Source organism: Centroberyx affinis, unplaced genomic scaffold (genome assembly GCF_046629955.1).
Source record: "Centroberyx affinis isolate AG114_WGS23_722 - 3 ecotype Tasmania unplaced genomic scaffold, CSIRO-AGI_Caff_v1 ptg004946l_1, whole genome shotgun sequence".
Classification (NCBI taxonomy): Eukaryota; Metazoa; Chordata; class Actinopteri; order Beryciformes; family Berycidae; genus Centroberyx; species Centroberyx affinis.
Window position 1 is genome coordinate 39,559 of NW_027282428.1, and position 22,906 is coordinate 62,464.

Here is a 22,906-nt window from a genome sequence, read left to right on the forward strand (position 1 = left end):
GCTGTAGGTGAGGCAGTGCTGTAACTCAGGGGCAGAGGGAGCGTGTCTGTCTACTGGTGTGTGTGTGTGTGTGTGTGTGTGTGTGTGTGTGTGTGTGTGTGTGTGTGTGTGTGTGTATACACAGAGCCTTCAAACTCCGGCTCAACAGTAGCAATCTCATTACTTCAAGAGAAGAAGGGAGGGAGGGAAAGGAAAAGACGGATGAGAAAAGAGGGACAAATTGGATTGCAAAGAAAGGACTGAAATATAGGTCAAGTGAGGGTGAAACAGAAAGAAAGAAAAACCACAGACACACACACACAAACCCCAAACCCCAGCATATGTTTAATTCTGTTATCAAGATGATTTCACAGCTGGGATATCATCTCAAGTAAATGAACAGAGAAAGTCAACATTTTGAGTCGGGCCTGGCTCTAGTAAACCCCTCCAGTCTCTACTGTCGAAGAGTGGCTATTGATCTGCAGACGCACTTGCTGAAAATACCAGGGTTAATCTCTGAGGGGGTGAGGTAAATATAGAGGTAGGGAGAGAGATCTAATAGGATTAGTCTGAGACACAGACTTGTGCAGCCACACGTGGATGCAGGCATTCAGAGACGACTCTGGTATAATAAACATATACATGCTGCAAACACGTGTGCAAACACACACACACACAGCACCTGCCAGGACATGCAACAAAATGGTAAGGATTCCACACCAAAATGATCAAACAATCCCCAAGGAGTGCTTGGATAGTCTTCAGAGACTCATTAAGAGTGTTGGTGATATGACAGAACAGTTACCTGTGCTTTCAATAAAATCATCATCAAAGTATAACTTCTCTGCAAATAGTTGAATGGGATAACTAATTACATCTAATTCAATATGAAGATCTGCATTTTGGAGTTTGCATGCCAGATGATTTCTGCATGAGAAAATGTTGGATGCAAACGTCATCATAAACCTGTAGCCTAACCATAAGCCTACTGCAGCAGGTATAGCAGGGTCTTCTGTACAGGTAGACAGTGAACCAAGGCAGAGAGAGAGTTGTCTAAACTGAGATGAGGAAAGTCCGTGTCCGTGCCGAAATGCAACAGCTGTGAGCCAAATGAGGAGAAACTGCAGAATGTTCATTTTGGGGTTCCGCCATCATAGCCCTAGCTACAAATGAATCCATAATTTGTGTTGGTGCCAACATGTACTTTTAACAGAGCTGTGTTGGACTATTATTCAAGTACATCCTGTTTTTGCCTGAGCTAAATTCAGTGGAAAACTAAATAACCAAACAACCCTTTCATTATAAAAGGTCTTTCTTTATTCTTTGGTAAAAAAAAAAAAAAAAAGATACAATTTGTAAACATAGAAGAGAGACAAAATATGAAAGTTAAATCAAACTAAGAAATGAGGTGGATTGAAATTCTATACTTTGTTTTTTTTATACTCAAAATACACAAAATAAAACAAAATGCTTCAAATTTAGCTTTAAACTGCAATATGTAGTGAGGGAGAAAAAACACTATACCAATGTAAAGTCAGTGAATGCTGCTATCGTTAACAGTGTAAATGTGTAAGGAGTTTGGATATCAGCTTTATCAAATGATCTTGACATTCCATGATACATTCATGAATGAGAAATTTACAAGTAAAAACCTTGTAAACTCAATAAATTAAACACTAACTACCTGAAGCTAAACTAACCAGCACAGTGCAAAGAGTCAACAGAAGATGCTTCTTTGTATTGATAACATGGTAGGAGGCTTGGGTCACTACAACAAAATGGCTAATATATAGCTAAGGCAATGTTTTATGGATCCAGTTTCCCCCTAGAGAGCTATATACAGTCAACTCTAAAGAGATGTAATATAATCTTTTGACATTTCAGAGGCTCCCATTTTAAATCCCAAACATATTGCAGCTTTAACGTGTAATTAGTTGGATTTTTGGTGATGTATAAAAATTGTACAGGACTGTGGAAAATGCTACCAGCAGTCTTTTAGAGACATTTTAGAGGAGGCTGAAGTACTGCATGTCTAAAATTACTTTCTTTTTGATGTGCTGGGGCAAAAAACTACTTAAAGAGAACATGGAATTGTTACTGGACCAGGCCTTAGTCAAGGGACGTGCAGTGGATGCAATAAATAAAACAAAAGCTGCTTGCTGAGTCTTCAAGAGTTAACTCTACATCTAACCTCGTCTCTTTAGAGGTTAAGAGAAAGATGAAAAAGTGTTGAGAGAAATGTACAAGGGAAAGCAATTGTCCCTCATCTGACCTGTGTCCCTCAGCTAACCCACTTGCCCATTCCCATTTCTCTTGCCCCTCCCTTTCCTCCCCATTCTCCTACATTCTACTATATTCGCTCCCTCTTATCCATTTCCCCTGCTATCACAGCTTTTTTCTGCCTCCCTCATTCTTATCTCTGTGTGCCAGAGCTCTCTCTCAGTCCTGCTCCTTTCCTCTCTTCATCACAGCTCGTCCCGTGCGCTCCAGTTCTCCAGTTCAGACTGCAGTACGTCAGAGTTCTGGGCCTCAGTGCTCAGCTCCTCCTGCTCTTGAGTTTTCCTCGACTTGGCTCGGTCCCAGTCGGTTCGGACCCCTTCGTTGTCCCAGACCACGGAGGTTTCTGTGTCGCTGATGTAGCCTTGGTCTCCTGTGTAATGGGTTGGATACACCAAAAGCGGCTCGGCAGAAAAGGCAAGCAGGTCCCGATGCTCAAAGTGATCCATGTACTCTGAACTGATAAGAGAGAGACGAATGGACACGTGATTAGATTAACAAAGAGTAAGAAAATAGCAGCAAAATGAGAGAGATAACAGGAGGAGACAGAAGATGAAGACAGGCGATGGGGCATACTCACACAGGATGTTTATCGTACATAACAGGAAGGAACTCATCAACAGGAAGCATCTTGTTCAAAGGCTCCGCCCTTAGGAGCTTCTGAGCACCTTGTAATGACATCATGTAGCCTAGTGTCCAGTAGGAATAGTCTGCCTCCACCAGATTGTGTATTTTTGGAACAGACTTCTCTGGGTGGTCCACCTGCATTCGCTTCCGCCCAATGTAACTGTATTTATTTATGAGTGTTGAAGGCAAGAGAAAGAGTCAGAGAGAAGAAAATTAATATCAGAAATTCCAAAAAATGATGCAGTCCCCCTCTGGACCAATCAGTAACAAATATGTCACCTTGTTTTAACCTGTAATTGTAGAGCCATTTTGGGCTGAACGATCATGGATGAACGAATGAATGAACAAACAAATTATGTAGTGCCCCCTTGGGCTAATTAGTGTAATTTTAAAAGATGCATCATTCCCCCGAGCTTTGTCAAAATCCAATCACCGGTGTCTGAGATATCATGTGTGACAGACGGACGGATTTCATTGTCGGGGACCAATAATTCTCTCCCCTTTATTCATCACTTTTCCCCTGTTGATCACATCCTCCTGCATTGAGGCAGTACTCACATGAGATCCCAGTCCAGCTTGTGCATCTTCACCTCATGCAACAGGGTCTGGAGGCGCCGTTTGAAGAAAACCTCGAAGCGAAGGTCGTCCTCTATGACCAGGGAGGTCTGGAGACCACGATCTACAATCTGCAGACAGATATACACCTTTATTTAGTGCACTGCAGTGCTTTTGAGATGATGCTAAGCTAGCTCATACTATCTGTAAAACATACATACTGTGCTTAATCATTAGTATGGACCATGTTGAACGACATACTGGACAGAGACCGGAAACTTTTACCAGTCTTATCTTTGTACAACAGATCAAAAACCTTACCTTCCTCAAAACACATGTAAATCCAGAGCATTACTACTACCAAACTGTCCTCGCACATACTCAAACATATGTTTTTTTGCAATCCTCCAGGTCATATATGGACAGGTAGGCCTAGATGCCTGAGGCTTGTCCAAGCACCTCACCTCCTTCCAGATGTTGTAATGAGAGAGGAAGCAGCCCAGTTCCCCCTTGGTGAGAGGCCGGCCATGGTAGGGGTCTTTGTATCCCGGCAGCATCTTAATCCCCATAGACTCGATATCAGTCACGTTCAGAGCTCTGGGAGAAAGGGAGGGGAAGGAGAAAGAGGTAAGGGATAGAAAGAGGATAGATGTTATTGGTGTGGAAATGGAGAGGAATAGGACAAGTACACAGGTGTCATTACTAAGGTGCCAAACACACACGAGCCATGCAGGTATTGCAGGGTAAAGCCAACTTACTAATGATGCTACCAGTCTCTCTTTCTGCCTGTTAGCATTAAAATCAAACAGTCAAATCTGTCAAATTAGACATAATTAACTTAATGAAAGGCTAAAAAAAATTCAAAAGAGATTCAGATTTTGTTCAGAGACAATCTAAAAATACATGGTTCAGAGAATGTTTAAATGAAAACATGCATTCTGCTAGCATGTTTTCACCTGGTTGTTTGTCTTAGTCCTGCCTCTCCATGACTATCTACATTGCATGTTGCATGAGACACAAATCATGAAAGGATCTGCACACCCAAGTAGTGGTGCTAGTTAAGCTAAGGCAAAACCAGAGTCTATAAAAAGTAAAGTGTAGCCGCACACTCAACACTCATTGTGTGACATTTTATTTAGGACACCAGCGTTTCAGTGAGAGGCCTTCATCAGGGTGTGATGATGACACAAATCAGAAAGACACAGGCAGTGGGGGAGGAAGAGGACGAGAAACGTACTTGCCATCCACAGCAGCAACAACCTTACAGCTGAGTTCTTGCTCGTACAGCGTTCTTAGCATGCGCTCACGCCGGTCAGCTCGTCGCACCAGATTTATCATAAATACCTAGACACACACAAAATGTAAATACATATACACTAAATAATGCTCTACATAAAGGTTAGTGTGTGTGTGTGTGTGTGTGTGTGCATACCTCATCAAAGCCCATCTTATTACGCTGCTTGGGGGGAATAGACAGGAAGCTGGAGGGTTCCAACGGAGGATTTTTCACTATGGAAGAGAAGTGGGGGAGGGTCAGAAAGAAGATGTGCAATGGATATGTTGTTAGAAGACTGAGGTGTGTTGAAGTGTTGAAACATCCTTTTCATATGCAAACGCCCCCCTTTTTGTGAAAACTTGATCTCATTCACTAATGGGTCTGCAATCTTAGTCTGATATATGATGAGCGAATGCCTTATAACTGAAAAGTACAGGACATATTTGAAATAATCCTGATCCTGATCCTGATTACCCCTTGACCTCTTGACTCACCCATGACCTCAAGCTGAGTATGCAGGAAGCTCTCCGCCTCATCCTGCAAGGTACTGTGGGATCGCACTGGGACTGGGAAATACCCATATGTTTCTTTGTTGCACACATACATCTGTACATCTGAGGAAGGCAGATAAGAGAGAGGCAAAACATGAAATAAACACACATAGAATGCATAAGCAGCAAAATGAACAACCGGCTCTCCAGACAGCAAGCCCGCCTCTCTCGTATCCCTCTCACCTGCCATGCGAGCTGAGTAGGCGAAGATGATGACATCGTCCAGGGCCCAGTTGTATTCTGGGTGTGGGGGATAAAAGGCCAGCTGACGGGAGGCGTCTTTACGCAGGTCCACCAGGTAACTAGAGTGGACCATAGGCACGGCGAAACAGCCACGGCGCTCCTGCTTACGGATAGGCATGTAGGCCGGTGTGCGCCTGTAGTAACCCTGCAGGTAATACACACAAACGCCTTACAGTTGCAGTGTTGAATTTATCTGACGATGGTATTTTTGTGTATATTCACTTAAGTTAATGAAGAAGAGTATGATTTATGGGTTGCCACTCCTCATATCCAAAGCTCAAAGTCAAATTTCAGAGGGAAAAATTCCTTTAATCCAATGAAATACCATTTATATCAAGAATTTGGTGAGGTTGGAGGCTGGAACCCTATTGTATTTGCTGGAATTATTCTGCTTCTTTCTTTCTCTTTCTTTCTTTCTTTCTTTCTTTCTGTCTTTCTTTCTTTCTTTCTTTCTGTCTTTCTTTCTTTCTTTCTTTCTTTCTGCTAAAGGTATCTGCAGCTCAGAAACCGCAAGTCCTACAGCAGCCATATTTAGGAGCCCACCACTACTCAGGCAAGGCAGCCCATGCACATTGGCCAGTCCAACCCATATAACACTTTCAATGTCCACCATATTGCATTGTCCGCCATTTTGAATTATTTAAGAAACACTGGAGAATCTTGGGCCTGTCTTCTTTCAAAGTTGTATAAAGGTTATTGATCGGTCAAATGGGTTGCCTTTTATCGACCAATAAACTTTTAATGAAAAACGCCATAACACTAAATTGGCCATAACTCATTAACCATTCATCTAATTAAGCCAATATTTGAAACACATGTTGAGAAGTGCTGCATGAACACACCCCCAAAAGCATTTTCAGCTCTACCACTAGTGGGTGCTACAAATGCAAAAAGTTCATATCTCATAATTGACTGCATAGATTTTTCTGAAATTTTTTACACATGTTCTAGGATGATGTCCAAGTCGATCCATGAAATTTGGTCATTATTGATGAAAGTGGGCATGGCTTATTGGATAACCAAATCTGAATTGGTATTAAAGTCACAACTTCAAAAATTCATTAAAAATCAGCTGTATATCCTAGAGAGCTGAAATTTTCAGGACATGTCGGCTGAAGTGAGATAAATCTTTCATACACTGGTACCCACCACTGATTCTGACGTCGCCCCCCTCTGTTTATAGCTAAAACTGACTGTGATCCCACAGTGTTGTCCTCCTAAACCGTACGTTACAGGAAAAAAAACATGATTTTTAAAATCGCCATACCTTAATTATTAAACAGCCCAAAAATTATAATGATATCTTGAAAACTGAGCGCACAGTAGATGGAAATGTGCAGCTGCAAATAGTTTGATAAATTGACAGTGTGATATGTTCAAGATAGTTTGATCAATCTTCATCAGACTAAATACAAATGATGTCTGGACTGTCAAGATGATGTCTGTAAAGCCATGTGTAAACTGTTTAATGTGGCGTGCTAGTACAGTTATAATATTCTTTCTGAGTCTTTCAATATGGTTTGGACTAGCACCTGTGACCTAGTTGGCAGAGTGGTAAAGCTCAGGTCTTTGGACCATAAGGTTGTGAATTCAAGTCCCTGATGAACAATGACCATTTTGAAGCTTCATGAAAAGTAAAGCAACACTAAATCACAGAGAAAACTCAAAGCAGGTGTTTGACATCATCTGTCAATGGCAAAATACCTGATTGGCATCACTGATTGGGGTGTGGCCAGACGTTTCAATCCATAGAGAGCAGTGCCGCAGCAGCTTTCTGGCCCATGTGACTTAGTATTGTTTTATTCGTTAATGGAGAGCACTACAATGTTTTATAAAGCAATTAGCGCTGTCAATCATAGGCTGCAGTATTACAGTACTTCTCCCTTTAGTTATTTTTTCCTCAGTAACCCTGAAACAAGAGTTTAGCTCAGTAGGTGAAGTGTCTGCCTCTCGTGTGGAAAGTTGTGGTTTCAAATCCAGGCTTGTCCTTTCTGAAGTCATTAGTTGTCAAGAACAAGCCATGTATGAGATAGTCTGGCCATTGTGAACATAAATCACAGGCCAACACAAAAGCTGGTGCTAAGCTTTAACTAATAGAGTGTGTGTCCAATCTTCACAACCTGTCAGTTTTAGTATGTCTTTCTACCTTCTGTTTTGTCTGTCTTTTCAAATTGTGCTTGGACCCATCAATTGTGGCTTGCGGCTCTATTTTTTAATTGCAATTACATTATAATTTTAAGTGGAAGGTTATCTTAAAGGTAAGAAAAAGTTAACAAAACTTAGAACTTTTCTTTCAGGAATCCCATTTATCCCTAAGTTTTTTCTTAGGAAGCAAAATAAAAAGGTGAAAGAGAGATCTTAGGAGGTGCTAACTTAAACATAAAAATTCATAATAAAATAGGAAGGCGCAACAATCTCAATATCCAAAAATAGATCTCTATTTATTAAAAACCATGACACTTCGGTCTACACGACATTCATCAGACAATTAACCACAGAAAAATACAATCTACAATACAAGAGGTGGGAATAAACAACCCCACAGGTGATTACAATAAAGGTAATTACAAGTAGACCAATATCCGTATAGCAAATATTGCAAAGGGAGGAAAGGAGGCAGACACAAATCAGATTGACACAGAGAGCAAACCAGGTGGAAATAAAAAAGAAGCAACCTAGAAGACCTAGAAGCAAAATAAGAGTAAAGTTAAGAAAATACTTGAGAACTATTTTGATGAATTTCTTCTTTTCTTACCTTTATTCTTAAGACTAAAGTTATGAAACACTTAAGAAGGTTTTGAGAGTGTTTTGTGAATCCAGCCACAGGCGTTTAATAAACCTGGAGGATATGAAGGTGTATCTAAATTAAATCTGCAGTGGTGAGCGGCACAAACAAACACATCTGCAGTACCTGTGAAGTCATGCCGCACCAGTAGTTGGAGTAAGCAGCTCTGGACTCCAGCATGGGAGCTGTGATGGTCTTGTTCTCTCTCATCAGTTTCCACAGCACATCCTGATTGGTGAGCAGGTTGTCGCAGTCGGCCACCTAAAACACGGGACAGGGTCACAGGGCTAAAAGGTTCAACATGAACAACGACCACATACGCACGTGCACACGCAAGTACAATGATTGACGTGGTTTGATCACAGAGTGCTGTGAGAATAATTAGACCATTCGGACTAAACCTTCTCATTTCACAGCCTATGATTTGACGTGACCCGTGCTGACGAATGGTATTTATATTTGCAGTAGACTATTCTTTTCACTGGTGTAGCTATGCATTTAGAACGACTGTTCCATGTCCAGACAGTAAGAGTTTTTCCAGTGACACGACTCAACATTTAACCACAACTCAACATTTAACCACAACTCAACATTAACCCTTGTGTATGTTTGTCTGCATGAGTCTTTAAAGTCCTTTGAGCCATGCTTTTATGATGAAGGGCTATATAGATGAACTTGGCTTGACATGTAGTGCTTGATATACTGCCATTTTCTTTGGCCCAAATATTTGTCCACAATTTGTTTTTCATGCAGCACCCACTGCTACATGTATACACTGCCTATATAACCCTCTAGCTTGAGAGTATGCTTAAACTGGCCTGTCACTTTTCATATTATCACATCGTTCTGTAGTTCTCTAAACTGATGTTTTATATCCACACTATTATGTTTTAAATCTGCTGTAACAAAATGGCAAAATAATAACATGTCAAAAAGATGATCTCTGATGACACATTTGTTGGCTTTTGGAGATAGAAAAAGGCTCTATTTTTCATTTTTCCTTTGTTTTTACAACAGATTTTAAAATAATGATAAACATGGCTTTAGTCATTAAATTAGTCATCGATTTAGTCATATCGCTTTGTCATCCAGTCTTTTTCCTTATTTAAGTAGAACATTGAGCTCCACTTTTTCTTCTACATCTTTGTGTTTTTTAATCTTCTACAGCATTAATTTATGAATATCTAGAAAAAAGAATAAGGAAGGAGCGCTTCTTGGATCTGTGGTAGAACACGGCAAAAAACAGGTGCTCAGTGGTTGCCGGGTACAATACAGAAGAAAATATACTAGGGATATTCCTTGCCAGACACATAGATACATATGAGAAAAAAATCAAATAAATCCCATTTGGAGCCTGACTTTATTTATTTTTTTCTCATATGTATCTATGTGACTGGCAAGGAATATCCCTAGTATATTTTCTTTAATTGATGATAATCAGATGCCATGAATTAGCTGACTATACATTTGACCTGATAAATTTGATAATGTAAATTTATCAGGGAAAGTAAATAATCAAAAGTAGCGTATTAAGATGTTGAGCGGGGGATACTTTAGAGGGACGTACCAGGAAGTAGTCGGCCCATATCTCACGGGCCGTGTCCAGCGCTGCCTGACGGAGCTTCAGAACATGTTCGTAACGAAGGTTAGTCCAGTGCTTGGGCCCCGCCTCATCTTCAAAGCCACTGAGACATACACACAAATTCATTAAGTAAGGTATTAAATAATTCATTAAATTGATAATAATACATATAAGTATATAAGTACCCGGGATCTTCTTGGGGTCTCCACTCCACATAGTGATAGTAGTTCTGCACCTTGATGAGCCAGTCTCTCAGGATGGCTGTGGTGTTATCTGTATTGTGGTCTGTCGCCACCCTGTGGGGGAGAGAACACACAGCAGAGAGAGAGAGAGAGAGAGAGAGAGAGAGAGAGAGAGAGAGAGAGAGAGAGAGAGAGAGAGAGAGAGAGAGAGAGAGAGAGAGAGAGATTCTAAGTACAAAAAGCAGTACAAAAAGCAGTACAGAATGCATCGTTATTTTACAGAATGTGATCAGCAGTACCACCAGCTATGGGATAATTTCTTCGAGATAAGTAACACCTTAGAGATAAGGTGTTACTTTGGCCTTTCAGTCTTTTTGAGATTTTCCTTGTCATTAGAGCATGGTTACACATCACGAATGTCAAGCGTGGATAGAGAAGAACAAAGACAGACAGCGGAGGGTTGAGATGGGGAGGACTGGCATTTGTCTTTGCTGTCTGTGTTATCATAACAGCTCTCAGTTTATATAGCTAAATACTGTGTGTGTGTGTGTGTGTGTGTGTGTGTGTGTGAGGGAGAGAGAGAGAAAGAATGCACAAATGTGAGAGAAATGGACTTGCTCCCAACCCTGTCATGTACTGAGTGACAGTTGGCGTGCTGCAGGTATCAGTTTCACATCTGTCTGCAGCGCTTTAACACAGCAGCGCTGTCCCAACACCTATGTGTGACCGGCTTGCAAATCCATCTTCTTTCTGTCTCCCTCCATCTATCTGTCTTTCCCTCTCTGTCTCTGCCTCTAGATTTGTCAGAGGCTGTTTGACTGTTTTGGACTGTTAGAGTGGCCGTAGCGAGTGAAAAAGGCTTATGGAGAGTAAATATTTGGCATTGCTTGCATGCCAGTGACGGAACTATGCCTAAAGGATAAGAGATAGCTGGGGGAAGAGGTAGAGGGATGAAAGTGTAAGATTTATGGATTGATGGATTGAGCACCCCAGGAGAGAGCACCACAGCCCTACATGTCCCTGCAGAACACACACACACACACACACACACACACACACACACACACACACACACAATAAAACAGTGTGCCTGCATGTACATGTGTGTGTGTTGCCACTTGCCAGGTATTCCATCTTAGCTGTCACACTTGTCTGATAACGGCATGTATCGGCAGGTGGCCACAGCAGCTCACTTTAAGTGTTTCATTCATTTGCAACATTCACAATTTCTTCAGTGCAACCTTTGGAAGTTGGACTACGATTCTACATCAGTTTGAGGGAACAGAGAGAATGTAGCTCAAACCAATCAAACACAAAACTGTACTTTTGAGAGGTTTCCCACATACTGTAGGCGTAGTTAGTCAGGCACAGAGATGGAGTTGCTGGCTTTGGATACAAGGGACAAGCTCAAGAATATTTAGGCCTGGTTTGTGCACAGAAAGGCACACACACATGCACATTCCTGTGCATGCACACACACACAGACACACACACACACACACACACACTACAGGATCCCTCAAGGTAAGATTTATGGATGGATAAAACCCCTAGGAGAGAGCGACCACCGTTGGTCTACATGTCCCTGCAGAGCATACACACACACACACACACACACACACACACACACACACACACACACACACTAGAATGCCTCATTTTAGCCCTTGTTTTCCTGCTGATCAACAACAGGAGTAAAAAGTAGACTTTATTCCATCAGTTCAAGGAGTAGGATCAGAGGAACCTCAGCATTCACTCTGGCTCAGATGAAACACTACACGCCTTCTTGGGGCTATCAGGCATCAAGTGAGCAAACAATCACTGCATAGGAGTGAACAATGCTTGTACTTAAAGGCGGGATTTTCGAGCGCCTTCTTAAAACAAGACTGAGAGAAGAATGAGTGGAAGTGAGCAGTGTAGGAGAACAGGACTGATCTGGGAGATTGGGGGCAGGGTGACAGAATAATAGCCTGAGGTGATGGAAGGTAGGCTCAGCCGAGAAATACAATAAACACCTTTACATACTTTTGCATCTGGGCCATGACAGAACTAGACAGTTTAGATGGCCATGCCCTTTTACGCACCATGTGTGAGTTTTCTTTCAAACAGTGTTGGTTATGTTTCGAGTCAAGCCTATACGACACGAAGATGTGGAAGGGGAAGAGGGAGGGGAAAGAAAAGGAGAGGGAGGGGAAGATGGGAAAAAAAGAAGGGGCGATGAGAGAGAGGCTCTGTGACTGAATGGAACTTTTTGGACACGTCTGCTGGTGCGCCAGGCCTCTCCATTCCCAAGGCAACACATTAAATGCCTCGATCAGCGCATACCGCACCACACTGCTTTCATTTCCGCTCATTTCACTAACGACTAGATTTGTTAACTTCAGAAAAAACGCGCCCATGCGTTTTCTCTCATCTTAATTCATAAACTCCCATCCGGCGAGAGTTGTCCTTCCTCTAATTGAACTGACCTATCGAAAAACCACTATAATATAAGTCCTATAGGGACTTTATAGTAACGTAGACATACTCTATCGTACTTTTACCTCCTATGGTATTAAATTTCTGTAATAGACTATTCCTATAGGATAATCGAGTTTGGCTGTGATATTTATAGGCTATAGGACTACCATAGTTCTTATTCATAAGGGTTACAATTTCAATTCATGGGAGGATGACACTCACCATAGTGCAATTCGGTCCTTCGGGTAGTTGAGGCGGTCGATGGTGCCGAGGAACAGCGGCAGAGAGTGTGCCGAGTTGCGGCAGACCAGCGCGATGAGGACCCGGGGAGCAAGGAGCGGAGACTCGGGGCTCCACCGCTCCTCGGGGAAATATCCCCGGCTCAACCCCGGCTGGAGAACAAACAGAAGGGCAGACAGCAGCGAGGTGGCCCGGTGCATGGCAGGGAGAGGGACTCGCTGATGGCTGCAGGAGAGGCGAGGTCTGACGCGGCGCAGCGAGACAGAGAGCAGGGCGCAGAGGATGTTAGTTGGGGGGTCCCGCTGCTGCGTTATGCCGACTCTAAGTCAAAATACATGGCGGAGGAGTTGGCTGAGTTAAAGGGCAGGTCCAGACTGGTTTAAAGGGAACTCTGTGTTCTTAAAAGAACGTAGACCATATAAAGTCGTTTCAGTGTCTCGTTTTTAATGGGTAAAATAAAATAGGCCTATCTCGGGCTATTAAGCTATAAAGTCACGCATTTCTCTATTCGGGGAGTTCCCGCTGGGTCTCGGGGAAAAGGTATTTTATATAAATAAGATATTGTATCGCAGAAGACCAAGTATCCTATTTATTTTCCATCTGTGAGATTCCGCCCTCCCCTTTAAGACCAGATCCAGCTGTAGTCCATTTGGAAGCTACCAGAAAACAATATGGGCGTGTCCATGTGTTCAACAGACCTGTCATACCCCAACGTTAATTAAGTTACTAGAAAACTCTAGAAATATTGGCAAAATTCTGCAGCATTACAAGGACACTTGTATTTGAACATGGGATTAAATGGACGTTTCATTCAAATGAAATATATTTTTACTTCACCACAAGTTTTCCAAACTTTATTGCAACTAACTTCGTCTATTTTACCCGAAACAAGACGCGCGTGAGTGAGCAGCATGGAGACTGTGTGAAACAAATGTATTCTACAAATAAACAACATAAAAGCTACAATAAGGTGTATGAAACCAAGCCTGCATGGCAAGACAGCCTACTGCATGCCATCATGAGCCAGGATCAGTTTGTTCAATATGGGTCCATATGGCTGAAAACAATATTTCCACACACACTACTACTGTGCTGTGCTGTGCTAATAAGCCTTTATAATCTTTCAGTCACGACTCAGTGAGATGGATGTATTCTCCTGCATCAAGCAGTGTGGGAGCGTGGTTTTCCTTGGTGTCAGGATTCTTGACCACAGCTAGACACAGAGGGGCATCCTGCTCAGACAATGTGCTCGGGGTGAGAGTCTCAGATCCTGAAGCAGAGCCTTCAGAGCTTTGGCACAAGTTCTGCTGGCAGTCACCAGGAGGCAGAAGATCTTGGCACACAAACTCTGAGAAATCAGAGCTGCAGCTGGAGAGATTACTGGGACTGGCAGGGAGAGGCACACACTGCTGGGGGAGGGAGTACCTCATCACTGTGGGAACACACACACACACACACACACGCACACACACACACACACACACACACTGACTTTTGGAATTATAACTTAGATACCACATTCTTGAAAAGTTTGCAGGTGAAAGGTGACTTTGAAAAAGCTCCCTTTTTATTTATTTATTTATTTTTTCATTTTTTTTTTTTTATTGGTGCAAAAACAAAACAGTAGTGACTTTACAGATACAACAATGATTGAAACGGGGAAAACAAGGGCAGACAATGAATAAACAACAGGGTGACATACAGCACTTGACATGGTACACATATAAAACAAAACAAAACAAAACAAACAAAGATGAAATAGTCATATTAATTATGATGGTAGTGACATCATGCAGTTACTGCGATTTAAAATTAGTGTTTTAGGGAAGATCTATGTTACGCGTGTTTATGTGTATGATTGTGTGTGTATGGGAGAGAAGAGGAAAAAATAAATAAATAAATGATAATAGTAATAATAATAATAATAATAATACATATATTGAGGAATTAATAATAAATAGGTAATAACAAGGGAAGAATGAAAAGTAAATAAATAAATGAATACATAAATGGCTTGTAATTGATATTTAGAAGTGTCCGCTATTGTAGTATGGGGGGGGTCCTGGCTGGCAGGGCTTGAGGGCTCTCTAATCCACAGTTCAAGTATGTATAGGTGTGTGGGGGGGGGGGGGGGGGGGGGGGCACTGGTGTCACCGTTATTTCTGTCTTTCCAGTTTAGGAAGATTGTCTTTTTTAGCGATTGTAAGAGCGACCAGTATGGGGTTTTCATATTTCAGTGGCGGTTCAACTGATGAGAGATCTCCTAGCAGACATACAGATGGGGAGGCTGGAATGCTGCGACCTATGGTTGAGAATAGTGTATGTGTGATGTTTGTCCAGAATGTTTGAATGGGTGGGCAGAGCCAGGTGGCATGAAGGTAATCATCTCTAGTGTTTAATGTGCAGTGTGTACAGGTGTTGTTGTCTGTGAGTCCCATTTTGTTTAGTTTAGATTGGGTGAGGTGAACTCTGTGTAGAATTTGTATTGAATAAGTTGCATTTTGGAGTTATGGGACATTGAGAAGATGTTGTTGCAGATGTGCATCCAGAAGTTGATATAGATGGTAACAGCTAGGTCTTTTTTCCAATCTTGGACAGGTCATGGGAGATTATTATTTTTTCTGAGTGGCTATAAATTTGAGTTGATTGAACAATGGGGGTGTTTGCAGAATGTTGTTTGACGTGCTGATTTTTCCTTTTAAACAGTGTTTCAGTTGTGAATATTGTAAGAAGCTGTTAACACCGATATCATATTTCTGTTTTAGTGTTTCGTAGTGTATGAGTGAGCCATGTTCAAATAAGTGTTCCAGATGTGTAATTCCTACTTTTTTCCATGAATTGAATGATAGTGGTTTATTTTTGATCTGAAAGTCAGGGTTGTGCCAGATTGGGGTAAATTTATTTGAAGATGTGGGGTGTCCAGTGATTTGGTTGGATTTCCACCAAGCTGTCAGAGTCGCTGCTATGAATGGGTTTTTGAAACAGTTATGTTTTTTAATTGACTGGGTAAGGAACGGGAGGTCTGATATTGATAATTCTTGGCAGTCATGTTGTTCTATATCCAGCCAGGGGTGTTGTGATTGTTGAGTCTCTTGCAACCATATGAGTATATACTGAAGATGATTTGCAAGGTGGTAGAATCGGAAATTTGGGGCGGCTAGGCCTCCACGATCTCTCGGTTTCTGCAGGGTGGATAGTTTGATTCGTGGTTTGTTATGTTTCCAGTAGAATTTAGTTATGGTAGAATCTAAAGTGTTAAACCAATGTGATGTAGGTCGGACTGGGGTCATAGAAAAAAGATTGTTTATTTTGGGTAGTATGGTCATTTTTATTGCTGCTATCCTTCCAATTAGTGAAATGGGCAAGTTGTTCCAGGTCTTCTTCGATGCTTTTTTGTAATGGTGTGTAATTCAGGAGGAAAAGCTCTGACAGCTTGGTGGAAACATTGATACTAAGGTATTTAATGCTCCCTTGTTATTGAGGACTAATAATAATAACTTTATTTATATAGCACCTTTAAAAACAGAGTTTACAAAGTGCTTTGACAGACAAAATAAAAGCAGAATACTCAAATTATGAATTTAAAAGGCAATAAAACAATAATAAACAGGGATCATAGGATGAAAACCAAAAGAAACAGTAAAATAGAATAAAAGTAAGATAGAATTAAGACAGAGTTAAGATAAAAAAAATGTAAAAAGACAATAGAAAGATGATAAAAGACGATAAAAAATGGATCAAGGTAGAGTTTTTTCAGGTGGAGCGGAAGACATAACACTTGATCTTGTCTATGCCCAGCCAGTCACTCATCAGACAGTGTACCTGATTGGATGTGACAGGCCATGCTGTCTCTCAGGATGCAGTGAAAGATGATGTCAGAGTGGATGAAGACTGCTTGGTCTGAGGTGACCATGGCGTTGTAACGGGACAGATCCTAAGACCAGGAGGAGTTACCATGAAAATAAAGACAAACAAGGCTATGATCTCACACAGATACACACACCCATACAGATGCACACACACATACCTGTGCACCCACACTCTGTGTGAATGTTGGCAATGTTAGCTGCAGGATAGACTCCAGAATTAACTGAGAGCGAACAGCCAACAGTTCTGTATCCAGTTGCTGTGTATAGGTGTGTGTGTGTGTGTGTATCAGTGAGTAACACAGAAACAGGGACAGAGACAGAAAAATATGTAATTGGTTAGAAGTACAATCAGGAATAACATGGTTTTTACAAACTAGGAATTAGGGAAGTTTTTCCAAATCCATCCAGTCACACACCTTTACCACTCTGTCTCTGACCCTACACAGGACAGCACTGAGCTGGGAACGATCAAGAGAACAACATGGATATCGTGAGACCAACCTCCGAAACATCACAGCACACATATCAACCACCTGAGAGAAAGAGAAGGGGGGAGGGATGTGAAAGAATGCAAGGTAAATACATTGAGAGAGAAAGATTAAAAAACATTTTATTTTTTTTTCCATAATCCAGTGGATACATCAACATATTTGCAGAATTACCTTGTAGAGAGCATTCTGAGCTTTGAGTGCCAAAGGTCTCCAGGCTCCAGTGTGGACCCCCCATGCCTCCTGGAGCCATGCTCGTCCTTCTGAGCTCATCTCCAGCCTGGCCAGGCACTGCCACATCCTGTTGTCATCTGGACCCAGGCCGCTCAGAGGTCTCAGCACCTTCAGTAGGATGGAAAACCTTTCATGTGCAGTGCCTCCAGAAAGTATTAAACCAACCTTGAATTATTCCACATTGTTACTGAGCAGCCAATTACATGTAGGCTACAACTGTATTACACCCTACTTCCAAGACTTGGAATTATGGTGCATTATGGTGAAGTTGGCTGCTGAACATCATATTTTCCACTCTGATTCAATAGAAGATGGTTGATACTGCCTCCTTGTGTTTGTGCGTTTTAGCATACATTTCCTTAAATAACTGCAAACCTTGAAATTTCAATTTGTTATTTTGAAATGAAAGATTACATAATCTTTTATTTAAATATTTCATGCCCCTACAGGCTGCGGAAGCATTTCAGAATCCAGTGCATAATTTTAAAATTGCTTTGCTGTCAATCAAATAATAAAGTGGTCTAAAAACAGAATAAAAACCCACAGTGTTGCCTCAGGAAAATGCTGTTGTTGCTTTGTGCCAGACGAACAGTATGTTCTTTTAGGCTTAGTACATTTCATTGCTAAAAATATGTTATTAATGTAAAAGAGCAACATCTACATTAACATCCTTAAAACTAATGGACAGCATAGTCTATAGTGAATATACTGAGTACTAGAGAGAGTATAGAAAAAAAAAAAAAAGTAAGTAGTTATGCTTTAAATGATACAACCTTCCACATAATGCACCACATTTTTCATATGTACCTCTTTCATTGATCTGCCTTTGGATCCCTGGTCTATGATGTCATCACAGGTTTCCAGGAAGTATTGCCGGGTAGAGGCAAATCCATCACAGATGGGCGTGGCTACTTCCTGCAGAGTGCAGTCGAGTCTTGGGATGATAACATGTAGGAGGGACTGTAACATCAGGCCACACATGTCCTCTAAGGTCGGAGAAGCACAGCAGGAAAGATGAGCGAGATAAAGAAATTCACTCAGTCTCATCTCCCATCTTCCTCTAAACACACACGCACACGCACGCACACACACACACACACACACACACCCTCTCTCTCTCACACACCTGTGATAGTGTGAGCAATGTTTTCTTGCAGCAGACTGGCCTGTTGCTGTCCTGCAGAGATCTGTTTTTCCAGGTCAGAACAACTGAGAGACAGCTCCTCCTTCAGAACTGCTACTGCTGCTTTTACTTGTTGACATGCCTCCCTGTAGACCTCAGACAGCAACTGACATGCACACACACACACACACACACACACACACACACACGCACGCACACACATACACAATACATAGAGTATGTAGGTGAAGAGAAAGACGTAAGATGCATTCATCCATAGGATTCTAAGAGTGCATGTGTACAGTATGTGTATGCCTATAAGTCCAAAGATTTTATAATAGTATATGATATTAATCCTTATATTTTTCCCTCACTCTGATCCAGGCCTGTGCACTCCTGTTGTGATGCGCAGCCATCCTGGCAAATACTTGCTCCCTCAGATAGGACATCACTTCCTCCATCACCATGCTCACCAACACCTGGGTAGCCAAGGGAAACGGAGGAGCGGGCAGTGGAAAACAGACAGAGGAGGGAGATATAAGAGAGGCAACAAGGCTCAGGGGATGGGAAAAGAAGACAGCAGACAACAGAGACTATATGACAGCATACAACACAAACGAGTGAAAATACCACACCTCTTGTCTGATGATTGGCAGTCAAGTGAAGGGATGGGTAGTCAAGGGAAGCAGAAAAGAAGGACAGAGGAGGGAGATATAAGGGAGGCAAGGTGGTTCAGAGGCTGGGAAAAGAAGACAGCAGACAACCGAAACTAGAGAAAATACCAAACCTCTTGTCTGATGATTGCTCACCTCTTCCTCATTGCCCATTGGAAGGACTCCTGTTTGACAGCTCCCCCTGAGCCGCTTCAAGGAGGACACAGCATCCAAGAAGGCCCTGGACTGTGGAGAATTGTCACTCCACAGTGCTAACAGGCAGTCAAACCAAGTATCAGATAAAAACAAACCATGCCCAAGGGAACGGACAGGAGGGAAGTGACTTTAAGAGCATGTAACAACTGAATAACACAGAACTTTGGAAGGATGTCGGACCATATTTAATTGGTACAAATTTATAATTATGTTGACACAAATTATTCTTTTTCTTATCATCATTATCTTATTTCCTCATAATGTATTATCTCTCTTGTAAATTAGCTCTCTTGCAAATACAGCATATCTTTATTTTCTTTCTTTAGTTAATTGTGGAGCTTTAATGATGAAGGAGCTATTTTTTATTTTTGTGATTATAAAGTTTTGTTAGTTGTGTGTTGCACTAGTGTAGTTTATGTGTATGTTTAAGTATGTATGTATATGTGTGTATATGTATGTATATGTGTGTATATGTATATATATGTTTGTATGTGTTTGTATAGGTGTATGTTATATCAATTCACACAGTTCACAAGTATTGTCAATAATTTATTTGGACCCCAGGAAGAGTAGCTACTGCTATTGCAGCAGCTAATGGGGATCTAAATAAACAATAAACTATACCAGAGCTCTGATGCTGCGTTGCTGCTCGCAGTGTGTTGGTCCACCGCGTCTGCTCCTGGAACGATGCGGTGGCCAGACACACAGGGGCGCTGTAAGGGTGCTGTATGAACACAGGGAATGCCGTGGGGCAATCCCAAAATACCATCTTACCACCTGATCTACCTGAGGCACACACACACACACACACACACACACACACACCAATGTGCCTGTTTGAACAAAATAGAACAATGTCAACAATGTATACTTTCTTACTCCCTACTGACAACAAATATAAGCTGTGCTGTCTTAGCATACCTGTGATGTGTTTGCACATGTTATCCACTAAGACACAATGCTCTGGTATGGAGGTGCAGATCTGACAACCTGACAGAACCAGCTCTTTCTTACACCCCCAACCACCTTTAAATACCTGGAACACATGCACACACGCACACACTTGATCAGTCTACGGTAAATGAACCTCCTGAAGTTCATAGCACAGATAGCAAGCAGTGTAACTCATTGTACCTCTTTGGAGTCGCGGCTCTCAACTGTCAAACTGCTGGTGACCTGTAGGTGGCGATGTCTCCAGGTCCCATCCAGGTACTGAGGCAGAGTCCCTTCCAACACAATCCCACCATGTGGAATAGCATCCTGCAGTACAGGGTCCAACTTTGTTAAAGCTACTGTGCAGTTTTAGTACCATGAATGAACACAAAATGCACGATTTGATGTCATGTATTTCTGTAACATCACTGCTCCTTTCTCCAAATAAACTGAATAAGGATTGAAACATGTTGTTGTAATTCTCTCACAGGACTCTGAATCAGAGGGCGGGGTTCAGTGGGCTCCATGTGTTTGTTCCTCGTGTTCTTCAGTAGATTTGAGCAGTAGTGACGCTGATAGAGAGGGGCCAAATTCTCCATGATGCCAGCTATGTGATCTGTCCATTCACATCAGAGAGACAGGAGGAATGACCAGATTTCAGTGTCATACTACTAGTGTGTAATGTGACGGTCCATGGAAGTTAATTCTTTTGGTTTCACACAAGGTTGGTGTGAAGATTCATACAATGGCAGATATCAACATTGTATTCATTTGCAGTTTGCAAATATGTGTGTGTGTGTGTGTGTGTGTGTGCGTGTGTGTGTGCGCGCACACTTGTAGGTGTTTGGTAAATAACTGTTATCGAATGTCAGCTGTCAAGCATGGATAGAGAGAGAGAGTGAGGTTATAGGGATAGTGGCGACAGAGAGAGGGAAGGTGAGGACAAGGTTATTGCTGGTGTTCCTTTTAAGGTTTTTTTCTGTAGCATAAAAAAATATTAAATAGCAAAGCCGAGTACAATAAGATTGAAGTTAACACTCCAAAACCAACAACTTTTAACATCTTTCAGTAAAACAGAGAAAGATAAGAATGTTACTGGCATACAGATCCAATGACCAGAACCCCCTGCTCTACACAACTAATGTCTTTCACCAACTCTATATTACAGGCTTACCTGAGATGTACCTGTGTTGCTTGGAGTTTAAGTGGCAGGTGTGTCTCCCTCCCATTCTTCTTTTCTTTTCCTCTCGTCTCTCTTTCTTTCACTTCTCTCCTTCTATCTGATCCAAAGCTCTACCACAGCAGAACCTGGTACACTACCACTTGGCTTTTAATTTTTGTTGTCAAACTGGGCACACGCATTGAATGTCTTCTCCACTCCCTACAGCACTCTGTTTCTAATTGTAATTCTCACCCTTCTCTTTGTTCCGCTCACTCCCTCCTTTTCTCATGCCTCATTTCACTGTGATAGACTCAATAAAATTGATCTGTGTTGACAGTCAATACTTAAGACAACCGTGGCAAAACAGCCGCCAACACCACAGTAATACCCTCATACGCCTATTTAGTTGCAGCAATAATAAACAATGGTATCATGAATAGCAGCTGTGCAGATACATATCAAAAGCATGACTCTAGCCCTTGAAACACCCCGTCATTTGATTAGAAATGGAGCCATTGTCCAGATTACAGATGAGGATTAGTGGTTAACAGCTGTCCCACTGTAGCCACAGAAACTCTTTCTGTCCTCTATCTGTTTATTTTTCCAGCTTTTAGTTTCACCTCCTTCCCCCTTTCATCCTCTTGTCTAATCAAATCCCCCTTTACTCCCTTTGTCTCTTTTATACATTTTCATCTCCTAACCCTCCCTTCCCTCTCTTTCCTGCCTTCTTCCTCTTACCCAAGCATCTCTGTTTCCACCTTCACCCTTTCTGATGACAGATGAAGTTGGATGTAATTCAGGGAGGATTCTAAGTAAATGAGTGTGTGAAGGAGTGCGTCATTGTCTGCATCTCTCAAGCTCACACAGCCACCATTATAGTCTGCACACACCTACACCTACAGCCAGCAGTGTGTGTGCTCAGCTGTGGGAAAGGGCACTGACATGAGCAGAAGGGAGGGATGGTAGAGGGGGAGAGAGCAATGGAGGAGAGGGGGAAAGAGGGAGAAAGAGAAAGAGGAAGCAGAGACACTGAACACTCATGTGGTATGACACATTGTACAAAAACATTACAGAAATCTCATGCACACACACGAATACAAACACACACACACGAATACAAACACACACACACACACACACACACACACACACACACACACACATACACACACACACACACACACACAAAGACACTACCTGAAGGTGCGATGTGTTTCATCTTGTCCCAGACAGTGGGTCGGAGGTTACCCAAGTGTTTGGGCAAATCAGTTATAGGATCACAAACCTTGTGTGATTACAAAACTCTGCTATGTCTGCCAATACACACACACACACACACACTTATATATAATCTGTCTGTGTATGTGTGAATGTAGAGCATGTATGTAAACAATGTAGATGGAGGGGGGCGCAGAGAGATCCTAATATAGATTAAAAATGTGTGTGTGTGTGTGTGTGTGTGTGTGTGTGT

The 22,906-nt window shown here is 41.8% G+C and overlaps 2 protein-coding genes across 7 annotated transcripts; both read right to left on the reverse strand.

Moving 5' to 3' along the window:
• Nucleotides 1-1,392: 1,392 nt before the first annotated feature.
• Nucleotides 1,393-12,957, reverse strand: LOC139666341 (procollagen galactosyltransferase 1-like). The gene is made up of 12 exons (XM_071545521.1): nt 12,740-12,957; nt 10,061-10,171; nt 9,861-9,978; nt 8,420-8,554; nt 5,449-5,653; nt 5,209-5,328; nt 4,871-4,947; nt 4,676-4,782; nt 3,903-4,035; nt 3,442-3,569; nt 2,837-3,043; nt 1,393-2,715 (listed from the first exon to the last, which is right to left on the reverse strand). Exons 1-12 carry the CDS (start codon nt 12,955-12,957, stop codon nt 2,445-2,447), a joined length of 1,830 nt encoding a protein of 609 aa, XP_071401622.1. The 3' UTR covers nt 1,393-2,444.
• Nucleotides 12,958-13,632: 675 nt separating this feature from the next.
• On the reverse strand, nt 13,633-21,648 carry LOC139666342 (protein Niban 1-like). 6 transcript variants are annotated; one of them, XM_071545526.1, is made up of 13 exons: nt 21,448-21,648; nt 20,762-20,889; nt 20,475-20,600; nt 20,262-20,376; nt 19,281-20,126; nt 18,846-18,950; nt 18,475-18,637; nt 18,156-18,334; nt 17,289-17,456; nt 17,043-17,159; nt 16,785-16,883; nt 16,580-16,691; nt 13,633-14,189 (listed from the first exon to the last, which is right to left on the reverse strand). In XM_071545526.1, exons 5-13 carry the CDS (start codon nt 19,296-19,298, stop codon nt 13,885-13,887), a joined length of 1,266 nt encoding a protein of 421 aa, XP_071401627.1. In that variant the 5' UTR covers nt 19,299-20,126; nt 20,262-20,376; nt 20,475-20,600; nt 20,762-20,889; nt 21,448-21,648; the 3' UTR covers nt 13,633-13,884. The 6 variants fall into 6 exon arrangements, with proteins under 6 accessions (XP_071401627.1, XP_071401625.1, XP_071401624.1 ...); XM_071545524.1 differs by having other exon boundaries at nt 19,281-20,173; XM_071545523.1 differs by having other exon boundaries at nt 19,281-20,376.
• Between the last annotated feature and the right edge of the window lie 1,258 nt (nt 21,649-22,906).

Excerpts from the sequence above, each read along its gene's own strand:
- LOC139666341 (XM_071545521.1), bottom strand. The coding sequence starts at position 12,957 with ATGCACCGGGCCACCTCGCTGCTGTCTGCCCTTCTGTTTGTTCTCCAG. Across the intron at positions 8,555-9,860 it reads TATGGGCCGACTACTTCCTG|GTGGCCGACTGCGACAACCT; the intron begins GTACGTCCCTCT and ends CCCGTGTTTTAG. Across the intron at positions 2,716-2,836 it reads ATGTACGATAAACATCCTGT|TTCAGAGTACATGGATCACT; the intron begins GTGAGTATGCCC and ends CTCTCTTATCAG.
- LOC139666342 (XM_071545526.1), bottom strand. Across the intron at positions 16,884-17,042 it reads TCAGAGACAGAGTGGTAAAG|CAACTGGATACAGAACTGTT; the intron begins GTGTGTGACTGG and ends ACCTATACACAG. Across the intron at positions 14,190-16,579 it reads GGCCTGTCACATCCAATCAG|TGATGAGGTACTCCCTCCCC; the intron begins GTACACTGTCTG and ends GTGTTCCCACAG.